The sequence below is a fragment of the Calidris pugnax genome, unplaced genomic scaffold, assembly GCF_001431845.1.
Source record: "Calidris pugnax isolate Ruff unplaced genomic scaffold, ASM143184v1 scaffold107, whole genome shotgun sequence".
Taxonomy (NCBI): domain Eukaryota; kingdom Metazoa; phylum Chordata; class Aves; order Charadriiformes; family Scolopacidae; genus Calidris; species Calidris pugnax.
The window spans coordinates 1,300,249-1,313,015 of record NW_015090901.1 but is presented as its reverse complement, the minus strand read 5'-3'; the positions used below and the strand labels follow the sequence as shown (position 1 = coordinate 1,313,015).

Here is a 12,767-nt window from a genome sequence, read left to right as displayed (position 1 = left end):
AAATCAGGAGTAACTCTATGTTTGAGAAAAGCTTGAGCTGAGGCTGGGCTCTCAAGCTGGTGTTGGTAGGAGGTGGACACTTCTCCATCCTCAGGCGTGTTGTCTTATCATCTAGAGTTCGGCACAGGTACCGTAACATGTTGTCAGAGCAGAGGGGATGCCTTTCATATCTGATGTGCTGGGGGAATAGTGCCAAAAGATAAGAAGCCTCGAGAATTGTATCCAACTGACTGACACCTGAAATAGTACAAATAAATTTATCCAACACCCCTTACCCTCCTATAATTACATTTGTCTGCCTAAATTGTACTAGCATAATGCACATGGCTCTGGCCCAACATTTGACCACTATGACTAAGTATATATTTTTTAACTTATATGAGAGACCAGTCTCTTTTTTTTCCCCCCATTGAGAGCAATATACACTTTTCAGTTATGAAAATGGTGTTATTCTAAATAAAACTGACATGATCCACCAACACTTTTGGAAGCACAGATGCTTTGTCCCACTATTTACTAAAGAGGTTCACACTTAGATTAAAGCAGTGAAATCAAATCACTGAATAAAGCCTGGAACAACATAATGATTTAAGGAATTCGTTGAGAGCTTTTGGTAGGAGGAAAGTTACACAAAGGCAAAATTAGATTGTTTTCTGTACAACACCAGAACACAGAAACAGCATGCAATCCAATATTGGTACATTTGTTTTTCTAAGGATCTCATGTAGTTTCATTTGTCTTTGTTCTCCTCTGCAACATCAGACTGCAACCCACAAATTTGTCTGCTGCATCCAAGGCTCATCAGCGTCAGACATTAAAAGAAGAATCAGGCATCCTTCTTTGCAAGAGCTACCAGCCATGAAATTCTCCTCTCTCTGAATGACAATCCTTTTAGTATTTTATTTATTTTTTCATCAGAAACTATGTGGGTTGGGATCCACACAGCCCCCCTGATGTTAAACGATATTTTTCCTGTATACATAATGCAAAGAACAAAATTAATTTGTTGTGTAATTCAATGCTTCTGAGTGGTGCTGCATCAGGACTAGATTTCCCAGTGTATTATTAGTGGAGAAAATTGCACCACCCTTTCACCAGCTTGTTTAAAGAGCATAAGGATTTGTAGTGGGATATAATTATATTTGATTTGTATTTTCTATCTTATTGTTGGAGGCAAAAAGAATGCAGCTTCGGGGGTTCACACTTGAATGCTTTCGGTTCAAGCTGATAGTCTGAGCTAAATAGATCTTTCTGTCCAGATACCGTACAAGTTGTTAATCTCTTGCTTCAATGACACTTCTAAGTAGCTGGTTACTGATAGTATGAAGATGAACAACTCTGGATGAGTTCTAATCGTTGATGAAAACCAACCTTGAAATCAGCCCAGTCTATATTGAAAGAAATGCCATAAAAAGTAAGCAAATCGATTAGAACAAGTAGTTTCATGTCAGGTTTTTTTTTTTTTTTTTTGTAGTTTGTAATATTCAGAGTAGGATTGGGTGTTTCTTTTGACCCAAACATGCAAAATAGAGATGAGGACCTGTGGATGTTCTGGGGGTATAAAACCTTGAGAAACCCTGGTCAGAGCTGGCCTTCCCCTTCCCAGCTCTTGGCTGAGGGACAATACTCTGCAGAAACAGAACTACATAAAAGACAGGTTTTTATTTGGATAAGTTGCTTTTTCTTTCAAGCAGCGTACCTGTTAGAATGAAAGCAAGCCGTCCATATTTTATTCAAATAGGCTGCTTTCTTCCACATTGCTGATAGATTTCAATCGTGTTTTGAAATTCTCCTTCAGCTATTATAGCTTTCTCTCATCACATTTGCTTTTCCCTCTCTTCAAGCTGCTCCTTGCCAGACGTTTCCCTCGTTATTGGCCATTGTTTCCTCCCCACTTCCAGCCTTTCACACGAAATGGGAGGGTTTCATTTCCCCACCTTTTCCCCTTCCATTATTCCCCTCCTTTCCCCACCCCGACCCAGATTCCTCACACAATTGCAGGCTACAAAGCAGCCTCTCATCCTTGGGGACAGGGGTTTTATTTCGGATCCCAGGTAAATTCTGAGCTGTGTATCTGTATCACTGCAGACAGAGCTTCAGGTGTTTGTGCCTTTTGCCACATGGAGCCTGGTAATTTATTTTTCTTTTAAAAAGGGAAGCCCCATGATGTTCAAGCTCTTTTGAGTCATAATTTCTAAACCTATTATCTTCCAACCTATCAAAGAGATTGCAGACATTTGTTCTGACGTGGAACAAGTTCTAAGTAATTCTTAGCAATTTTTAAATGTAATCTAAATAGAAGAGTCTCTGTGTCTTCTTGATATTGTGTAGGCATCTGAAAGTAAAGCCTTAAGGTGAACATGTCTTCCTTCTGCAGAAACGTGCAGCAATTTGGGTGTTATTCATGCTTTACTACCGGAATATTAGTGAAGGCTTATTTATAATCATGTAATTACGGTAAGAAAGAGAAATTGATTTTCATTTCCCATGGTTTTAAGCTCATTTATGTGTGGCAACTGTATATTCATCAACTTTTACATTCCTTTGAAATGTACCCACAAAGCCATACACCTCACACGCTTAGTTATTAAAAAACTTCTAATAACAGGAATCAAGTAAAGTGTTTTCTGCCACATTTGAGATCCCAGCAGCGGCCAGTTCACTCCACGACACAAAGAAATGCCTCTAATTAAGCCTTCCAGCTCCTTGCTGTTGTTTTTTAAGGAAGTTGTGTGCATGTGCTGGGTTCCTTCTGAGAGCAGAGTGAGACTGGCCCTTGTCGAAGTGAGCACAGGTTGCGGACAGTAGCAGAAATGCCAGGTGACGGAAGGGATGTCTGGCACGTGGCTATAGAGCTTGCATGGCTAGTTCTTGTTTTTCTTTCTCCTTCTAATTGATAACTCCTGCCATCTGTTCCTGAGCTGTCCTTTCCTACACGCAGTCTCCTGCCACCATCCTACCCTTCAAATTTGTGCCTTGAAGGCCAAGTTTCACAGAATCACAAAATTTTCATGGTTGGAAGGGACCTTTGAGATCATCAAGTCCAACCATACACACAAAAAAACCCCCAAACCCAACAATCTCAGGCATTACAGCATGCCCTGAAGTGCTGTGTCTCCACGTTTCTTAAATACCTCCGGGGATGGTGACTCCACCACCTCTCTGGGGAGGCTGTTCCAGTGCCTGACCACCCTCTCAGTAAAGTAATTGTTCCTAAATTCTTAAGTATTACGTAATTTAAGTAGTAAAGTAATTCTTTCCATTAACAAGAGCTGACTAATAGCAGTAGCAACTGGGTGGTACTGAGATGCCAACAGTGATGTGGCAGGAGAGATGCTAAGGCCAGGTCAGCTGAGGTTGGGCTCTTCAAGCATCATTGAGTGGGCTGAGATGCTTCTCTCTCAGTGCTGGTTTAACTGCAGTTTCCTGAGCAAAGTCCCCAGATTTTTGTCAAAAAAATTAAGATAAAACCCCCAATTTTTCTTTAAAAAATAGGTTTGGTTGTTCCCCTGAGGTGGCTTCCATCTGAATCTGTCACTACTTAGGTTTGGTTGTTCCCCTGAGGTGGCTTCCTTCTGAATCTGGTCACCACCGCCTGTGTTCCTGACCATCTCCTGGTTTTGTGGAATAAGTAAGAAATCTAGAAGCTCTGCACCAACCTAGGGTTGGGTTTTTTTTTCCTTTCAGGAGTCTTTTTCTACTTTACAGTCTATATTTGAATCTGTCTTTTCTTGTCTAACTCTCCATTTGGTGGCTGAGCATACGGGAAGCCTATTTTATAGTGGAGAGAAATGCATTTATCCATTTTTATATATATACACATTATACAAGAACTGTATTTTTAACGAAAACCTAGATGTGTATACAAGTTAAAGTGATTTTTTTCTGGCAAGAGCTTCAAAATGGACAAAATCAAAAAAGAATAAAGCATGGCAATTATAACTGTTTCCTACCATTATGTGAGAAGGTGGGAAGTTTAAGAGTGTAGATTTGGTCAAACAGATGTTTTTGGTTTTTTTTTTTGCTTTTCTAAAGGCATTTAAGTACCTAAAAATAGATCCTCAAGAGTATGTAGCTCACTGATTTCCACAGATTTCTAATGGGATCTATGGACTGAAATACCTATAAAAATTTGGGAACCTGATGTTACAAATGTACAAAAAAATGCTGATCAAAATTAACTTAAAAGTCCACATTTTGATTTCTGTTTAAGTGGCCTTTTCTTCTCAGGGCCATCCTCATGCAGAGCTCACAGACATTTGCCTGAGAACCTGCAGAAGAACTAGGGAAATTAGGGTTTACCTGTATGGGGAAGGTTCTTCCTGATTTTTAGATTTAGATTTTGGATGCCGATGGCTTGTGGGTTGTATTATTTTTGTGTGATTGCGTAGTCAAATTATTAGGTTTTTGTCTTGACTGAATAATACCAAAACTTTTCTGCCTCATGAGGCAGAAAATCGTTCAGGAAAAGGTGGAAGCTGCTGGAATATTTTCTTTTTTAACTTCCCGACAAAGCAGATTTTAGGACTTCAGTTAAAATAAACAAGTTCTAATAAGCTGTTAATGAAAATTAGAAAAAAAATCCAAAACTGCAGCTGCAAATAATTCAGTGACTTCCTTGATTGTCATATTTTCCAAATGTACAATAGTGTTTATTGCAGTAGGCTCTGCCATGTAGGAAGAAATTATATTTCCTGTGTTGGGGACAAGACAGACAGTTAAATGGAATAAAATGATCGCTCATCAGGTGATGGTGTAGTTCAGGGAGAGTTCCCACAATTTCCATGAAACTCAATAATTTCAAGTGACTTTAATATTTTTTTCCATGTTTTTATAGCACTGATTAGAAACCTCTAGATGATGAAATGCTACGGCTCCGGCAAGAATCTAATAAAAATACCCCCTGGGATTGGTTTTGATTGACTACAGTTGCCTGTCTGTTTTTATTTTACTGTATATGAACAGACATGAATGAGCACAATTGAGTTAACCCTTTCCTCCCCTCCCTGCTGTGATTAGCTGCTTGGGCTAACAAAAACACCGACACCCCCATAAAGGATTCGACTCCCAGTGTCACCTCCTCAGTAAGACACCCAGGATGTTCTGCTTAGAGCAACACGAGCAATGATGAGATCCCATCCCTTTGGAAGGTGGGAAATGCCTGTAGCCTGGATGTAATTTTTTATGACTGATGTTCTGGTTGTTAAAGCAGAGAACTAAGCGCAGGGAGGGCAGTGATTTTTCCCTTTTTCCTGGGGGTGTGACAGGTAATTCTCCTCTTGAAGTGTACAGGGAGCAATCTACACTGGTGTCACCAATAAAATACATTGTCCTACACTGTGTACAATTAAGCTGCGTCCCATAGGGAACCTGTGCCCTCGGGCAATGCCTGGAGCAAAGGAGATTTCAGGAACTATCACCATAAAACTCCCTTCTGTCCTTCTCCCTTTGGCTCCTGGAACAGGAGCACCACCAGATACTCAGTCTTCATGCAAAGTTCTCAAGCCTTCACATACTTTTGGCTAAGTTTAGTTAGAGAGCACTACTGAAATGTAAAATATTTATTAATAATTATAACTCCGTTGTCATTTGTAGCTCCAAATATAATCAGGGGGATTGAATGAAGATATTAGGAAAAGTCACGCACAGAAGCTTATAATTCAGATTAGTGGCACGGTTATTCTGGCGTAGCAGCTCCTGTTCTGGAAACGATATCGATTCTTCTGGGGAGCTAATTAATGCACATATTTATAAGTTGGCAAATAACAGTTCAAAGTTAGTCTTTGGAAAGCTTTGCCTCTTTTCAAAGTTAAGGAGAAAATTCTTCCTGTCAAATAAAGACGTTTAGTGATGCACGTTTGGTAAGATTTCCACCTGCTGAGAGTAGTTGCTTTTAAAAATAAAGTGAACCAAAGTGTAAAATTATATTAATTTAGAGAAACACACCTTTCTTAATAAATTAATAGCTATGCAAACACTGGAATGTTAAATTAAGTTTAAACTATTAAATTTATTTATGCTTACTAATTCTTTTCAGTGTTAAGTTAAATGAGCTCATTGCGTATTACAGAGGTTAAATCTATTTAACTCCTTTATTTTCTGTCTTTCTTGAGGCAGTTTTCTCAGTGAGAAAAAGACCTAATTTTCAAAATAGATGCATTAGCTATCAGCAGAGATGTCTGAAATGGAATAAATATTTATTAACTGTTACAGAGTTTATACTATTTGAAGGCAATTTTTTAATATAGGTTACTCTTTTCTTTACAGTCTTTATACCTGACATTTAATTAGTTACGCTTAAATTTTTTTTGTGATTTTTAGCACCTCCCCCCTGATTCCTATCTACCTCTTTCAGTGATCTGCTCTTCCTCTGGGAGCAGGTTTGCACTGGCTGCCACAGCTATCTATAGAATTTTTTTTTTTGCAGAATTAGTATTTTAAAACCAGCAATCACTTCTTTTCTGGCATCTGCACTGAATTTAGCGAAAGGGCTTGGTCAAATATTTGTATTTTTACCCTGGGCGAAAAGAAATTGTGTTTCATTTCAGTGCAGGGGAAGTGGGAGTGGAAAATAATAAACGTGCTTGTATCTCATCTGTTCCAGAGCGGAATATAGGCCATGGGAAGATATTCTGTTTAGTGGCACTTTTGTCTCCCTCCCTTCTTTAACGCAGTCGTTGTGTGAGGCGTGGTGTGAGTCGTACTTTTTCCCCAAATTGGCTCTTTGGGGCATTGTGGAAAGCAAAAAGCAGATGAAGAGCAAAAGGCAAATAAAGAGCAAAAGGCAAATAAAGAGCAAAAGGCAAATACAGAGTAAAAAAGCAGATAGATAACAAAAAGAAGAGAATGGCAAAAAGCAAATAGATGGCGAAAAGCAGGCAGATAGGGAAAAGCCTCTGGAGTCAGCTGTGCAAGTTTAGAAGCTGCCGGCACTCGTGCAGCATCCCTCGTCTCCGTGGAGGTTCTCCCTTCCCCAGCTGCCCAGCGCCGCCGAGAAGCCCCTTTTCACGCCTCGCCAGCCCCTGCCCTTGGCAAAAATGGGCATTTTTTGCCCCAGGAGGAGCTCCCCTCCCTCAAACCCCCCCCCAACCGCCGCGCCGGTGATCGGCTGGGAGGCTGTGGCGGTGTTCACATGACTAATGCTGTGAAAGAGAAAGATAGCAAGATTTTTTTTTTTTTTTTTTTTTTTTTCCTTTTTCCTTCTTTTTTTTTTTTTTTTGAGCAGCTCCAGTCTATGCACAGTTGGCTCCCAGCTGACAGACAGAATGTGGGGTGGGCTTTGTCACCAGAACGCTGGGTACTGCATGCCCAGCTATGCTCGCAATTACACAGTGCCCAGAAACCTGCTGCTTATGTCAGGGTGCAGCCAGCCCGAACACATAGAAATTGGGTAGCTTTATTTTTATTTTTTATTATTATTTTGTTATTGGGTTGGTGTTTTTTTTCTTTTCTTTTTTTTTTTTTTTTTTTTTACCTCTTTCTTCCCAGGAAAGGTTATATAATGAGGGGATTGCTGCTAAAGTAAAAAGGGAAAATGAAGTCTTTGTTAAATGCCTTCACAAAGAAAGAAGGTAAGCAATGAAAGCAGAACACTTTGATGTTTCAGACCGGTGTTTTCTTGTGTACATTTAATATGATGGGCTTAGTGACTCTATAATTAATCATTTCCTGCAATTTCTCTTTCAAAATTATTTTGTGTTAGACAGTCCAATTAGGCAACTGATTATTAAGGCTGGATGTGACTTTATTCATTTTCGGTTTTTCTCTGGAGAGTCAAGTAGTTTTAAAAATGTTTTTGTTCCCTAAGAAATGCATTTGGAGACACGTAAGGAATTTCCTAGGTGGATTTTGTCAGTGAATGATGCTGGATTGCCCCTTCAGATGTATGAAATGCCAGGAATAGAAGTCTGAGAGCTGGAGGAAGGATTAAACAGTACTTTTAGTTATGCTTTTAGGGATGATTATTTTAAACTTCAGGGGCATGAAATTAGTTCAGACATTTTCATGTCATTTTTATATCAAGTGTTTTCCCCAAACAAGTTTAGCAACAGTTATACTTACAGTTCTGAACGTGCTGAAATATTAGGGGGGAAAAAACAGTGTCCAACAGGGGTTAGAGTGTGGACCTTTGCATTTCATCATTTTGTGTTGTAGTTGTTTTTTTTTTATTATTGTAAAAATAATATAAATAATGGCTATAAGAAGCAGCTAAAAAAATATCCACCCACTTACAGTTTGCAGATTGCTGGGGAAAAGAAACAGTTGGGTGGAATATTAATCACTTTAGGCACGGAAATGCTTATTTTTAACTCTTTCTATAAAAGATTTGTGTTAGACACACGTCAATTGGTGTAATTAGCTGCCCCCTGTCCTGTTTATTTTCTGTAGTAAAGGCTAATTTTGCTTGTAGTTCTCTCCCTAAGAACAGAACGTTAATAGCAAAGCAAAAGCTAACTCCTAAATGGTCATGCAAAATCCTTCTAAGGTGTGCAAGGGAAAAAGAATTAATTTAATCCGGCACCTGAAGAGTGTGTATAAATGCACAACGTCCCCTGTTTATCAGTAGAGATGAATGCTCCAGTTTTGTGCTTTCTCAAATCTGTCGGTGTAAAGGTGCTCAGCCGTTCTCCGTCCGTCCCGTCGCCGTGCCCGAGCACCGTGCCCCTCCTGCTCCCTCCCACTCCCACCAACCTCCCCAAACTTACAGTAAACACCCCCAAAATATTGGCAATATTTAGTTTTCTCAGTCTGTGGCGGGGAGGCTCGGCAATCTCCTTGGAGACTTGCCTGGTTAAGTTCGTGAAAAATTAAAATTTAAGGGTCAGATCCAATTTCTACTGAAATCCAGGACGAAGTTTGGTGACCCAAAGGGGACAGGAGTAGACCTTCAGGTGGCAAACCCCTCTGTGCAAAATATTCCCCATACTCGGTTTTGTGTGCTTTCTCCTTCACTGAAATAATTCCAGTAGCTGTTCTGCTTTATTGTACCTGGGAAAGCTCCCCAGCTTCAGGGAAAGAATTTCCAGAGCCGTACCCCAAATGTCAAAAATAGGGGAATGGCACATCTATGTCACATCCATCAATCTAGAGGATCTGTGTATGTCCAGTTTGGAAATAAGTGCTTTGAGTTCTCTTTAAGTTAGACATTTGAAACACCAAGGCACCTTCAGTGACATACTCTGCTGCTTTGGAACCTATAAAACTACGAAATATGAAAAACTTGAAATATTCTGATAGATAGAGTTTCTGCCAGTTTCCAGCATAAGATTGGACTTCTCTGCTTTATCCCCTTTAAAAACTTTAAAGGTTACCTCCCTTATTTCAGCCTTGTTTCAAATGAAACATCCTGGGAATGAATTTAAAGCCCTTTCTCTGCACAGTGTTCTCTGGTTTGGTTCTTCTGATGTTGTTGAGCTATTTACCAGGGAAAGTTTCAGCTCATTAGAAATACAAAGGATGTTATTCTAAAATATTCAGAATCCCAGTTAATCAGAAACCGATTCTGGTGAAAATTATATAAACCATTCTTTCACTTGCAGTTCCATCTCTATTTGATGTTATAAATATGCTTTCAGTTTTGCTCGGAAACCTTAAATTTTGCTGTGTTCTCTCAATTAAAGGCTGTATTACAAGGCAGGACAGATTGATGCCTATGTGTATTCATATTTATGTGAATTTCTTTACTTGCACAGTATGACTGACATTCTTACTCTGGTTTTTGTGTGGTTTTGAAGGGTATTGAATACATAGACATTTCTGGCACTTTATAAATGGCACTTACTGGCACTTCAGACACGTAGGATAATATTTTGCGGGGCTTCTTTCCCAATTGAAATATGATTTTTTGGCAAATGACAACAGCTCAATGAAGTCCTTAGAATAATGCCTGGCTGCCTTTTGTTAGTTATACTACTGAGACTTTTCAGATGGAAATATGTGCACTTTGGGTCAAAACCTGCCACCCCCCGCCGAGTTCCACTGAAATCCATTAATGAGAGGAGTTGCGTGAACGGGGACTGAGTTTTCAGGAGTTTTCAGGGTCAGGTCCTTTATTACCTTATGATATAGATAGGAAATGCCATCGCATCCGGGTGCCTTTTATTAGGAAATTTGCCTTTTAAGTTGCACGTGGAACAAACTGACCCTCTAACAGTGAGAAAAACAAAATGTAGTGCCTGCTTGTACAAATCCTCCTATGTCTGCGGGGCTTTACCGGTAACGCTGATGAAGGGATGGGCCCTCTGGTTTGTATTAGGTTTTTATTGCCCTTGCTTTTGCTTTCTGTTATGACTATTTCATTAACTGGTATATTGCAGCCCTTGGATACAGTGGTGTTCTCTTTGGGACACAGCACGTGACGGAGTGAGTGTATTACCCTCGGGTAGTATGTTCTATATACAATAGTAATAGATGCTGAAGAGACGCCTAGATTAGAAAGAGGGGAATACCTGGGGATTACAGCAATGTAATAGAGTTCTGCCAGGAGAAAAATCTGTGTCCTCGATTTTTAACCTGGAAGACGGGGATAAGGTGACTGTTAACGCTACAGATTTCAGGTTGGGCCTGAACTTGAGATGGAACAAAATCCTCCCAGTTTGGGTGCCAAATGGGAGAAAGAAGTTAAAAGTTTGCGCATCAAAAATTCTCTAATCAGCCCTGTTCCATGGGTTTCTGGTCGAACAGGACAACGTAGCATGAATATGAACTTTTTGAGACTCAAACTTGGCAATGGTGAGGTGTTTCCCATTTCCTAGACCATAGTTCAAGCTCTTCAGCAGACTTATGCCACTGGAGTTGCCTAACTATTTATTAAAGCCAGTAAACAGGTTAACGTTGTCCAGTTGTTTTCGGTTTTAATGATGATGAATCCAATTAGCCATGCAGGCAAGGTAGAGTTTATGCTTCTGCAGAAGAAACAATGCCATATGTTGCTAAATCTTTTTACGAGGTGGTAAACGCATACAAATGGTGAAATCATCTGAGATTACCCTGGGTGTCTTTCTTTACACAGTGCCCTTTAGAGAGGCTCCCACCTATTCGAACAGAAGGCGGAGACCCCCGAGCACCTTAGCAGCACCTCGGATCTTGCTTCGTTCCAACAGCGACAACAACCTCAACATCAACAACCTCCCCGAGTGGTCAGCCTCCTCCTCTGCTTCTTCACACCGCAGCCTTTCACCTCATCTACTTCAACAGATGCAGAATAATCCTAATGGAACTGTAAAAACTGTGGGGAGTTACACTCCGTCCTCCCGGAGCCGGTCGCCGTCCCTAAACAGGCTGGGAGAGGATGGCAAGCGGCAGCAGCACAGGCACATCAGGTGAATTTTTTGCCTATTTGCACAGCATAAGATATCCCTAATGTCACCGTGCCAGCCTGTCGTGTTCTTTTATGTTATAAAAATAACATAACAGGTCGCCCAGAGAAGCTGTGGCTGCCCCATCCCTGGAGGTGTTCAAGGCCAGGCTGGATGGGGCTTTGAGCAACCTGGTCTGGTGGGAGGTGTCCCTGCCCAGGGCAGGGTGGTGGAAATCAACAATCTTTAAGGTCCCTTCCAACCCAAACCATTCTATGATTCTGTGCCTGTTTTGCACCCTATATAATAGAGCAGCAGCCAGGCAGACTTTAAAGTTCAGCAAAGCTCAGCAGTGACTTATCGCAGAGTTCGCACCTCCACATCAAGGTGCACTTCCAACCCAAACTGTTCTGTGATTCTGTGCTTGTTTTGCACTCTATATAATAGAGCAGGAGCTAGGCAGACTTTAAAGTTCAGTGAAGCTCAGCAGTGACTTATCACTGAGTTCGCGCCTCCACATCAAGGTGCTAGTCCTCAAGATCTTTTAATAGTTGAAATAACGATTGTATTTAACAGCAAAGTAAAATGTTTTTGAGATATCTGGTCCCTTCCTGAAACCCTAGGTCATGCCTGAAACCTACATTGGAGCTGCTCATGGGTGATGAAGCAGAGGCTGTTCAGGTTCTCCCTTCTGTAGATGTGTGCTGAACCAAAGATAAAATAGAGGGAGTAACTTGGGGGAATGAGTGAGGCTGTGTAGGAGGCTGGCTGGGAGCAAAAGGGGTTTCTTGAGTTATGGTGATAGATGTCATGGGCTTCTTCCATGGTTATCCTTGCTGCAGGGTTGTGCATTCCCTATGACTTTGCTGCTCTTTCTTTCCTCTTGTATTATAAATGTGATTTAGCAGGGACTCTCTGCAAATACCCTGCAGCTATGTCCCACTGGAGAGCAAATCTTGGCTAATTAGAGGTAGGTGATGTAGGTATTGTGAGTAATATGATAAACCAGAGGATTATGTCTAAGTTTTGATCACAAATGGGGGCTTCGGGTTTGTGAAGCCACTGCCTTGTGAAGAGGCAATTCCAGCTTCACTTTGAGGAGGACTCAGGAACTGCATCTGCCAAGTGTGCAAGTGATGGTGCAACACCAGGACGAGGGGTTGGAGCTCAAAACTACAAAAATATGGAGATGCAGAGCCGAGTACCGATGGAGAGAATTTGAGCTTCAATGTTTTGACCAAACACATCTAATGGAATGGTCATTTAAAATACCAGGCTTTGTCCTGTTTCCTAGTATCAAAAGACACCCACTGCTCAGAGTAGGAAAGGGCATGAGTGTTGTTAAAAAGTGCAGCTGTTGGTGTCTCTCTGTCATTTGTAGGTGTAATGGATCTTTACTTGAGTTGTCAAGTCAGTTAAACAAAACATCGTGCAGTCGAGGCTGTCACCTGCTGCCTTGCACGTTCTTCC

General features: G+C 40.8%; 1 protein-coding gene across 2 annotated transcripts in view; it reads left to right on the top strand.

Annotated features, from left to right (window-relative positions):
* SHANK2 (SH3 and multiple ankyrin repeat domains 2) overlaps positions 1–12,767 on the top strand; it is a 407,914-nt gene that overhangs the window by 124,127 nt on the left and 271,020 nt on the right. Inside the window, exons 1-2 of one of the 2 annotated variants that reach the window (XM_014948850.1) lie at positions 7,510–7,571; positions 11,012–11,321. In XM_014948850.1, the coding sequence (XP_014804336.1) occupies positions 7,535–7,571; positions 11,012–11,321 (347 nt within the window). In that variant the 5' untranslated portion in view covers positions 7,510–7,534. Of the gene's footprint in view, positions 1–7,509; positions 7,572–11,011; positions 11,322–12,767 lie in introns of those variants that run through there. The other variant, XM_014948851.1, reaches the window with a different exon arrangement.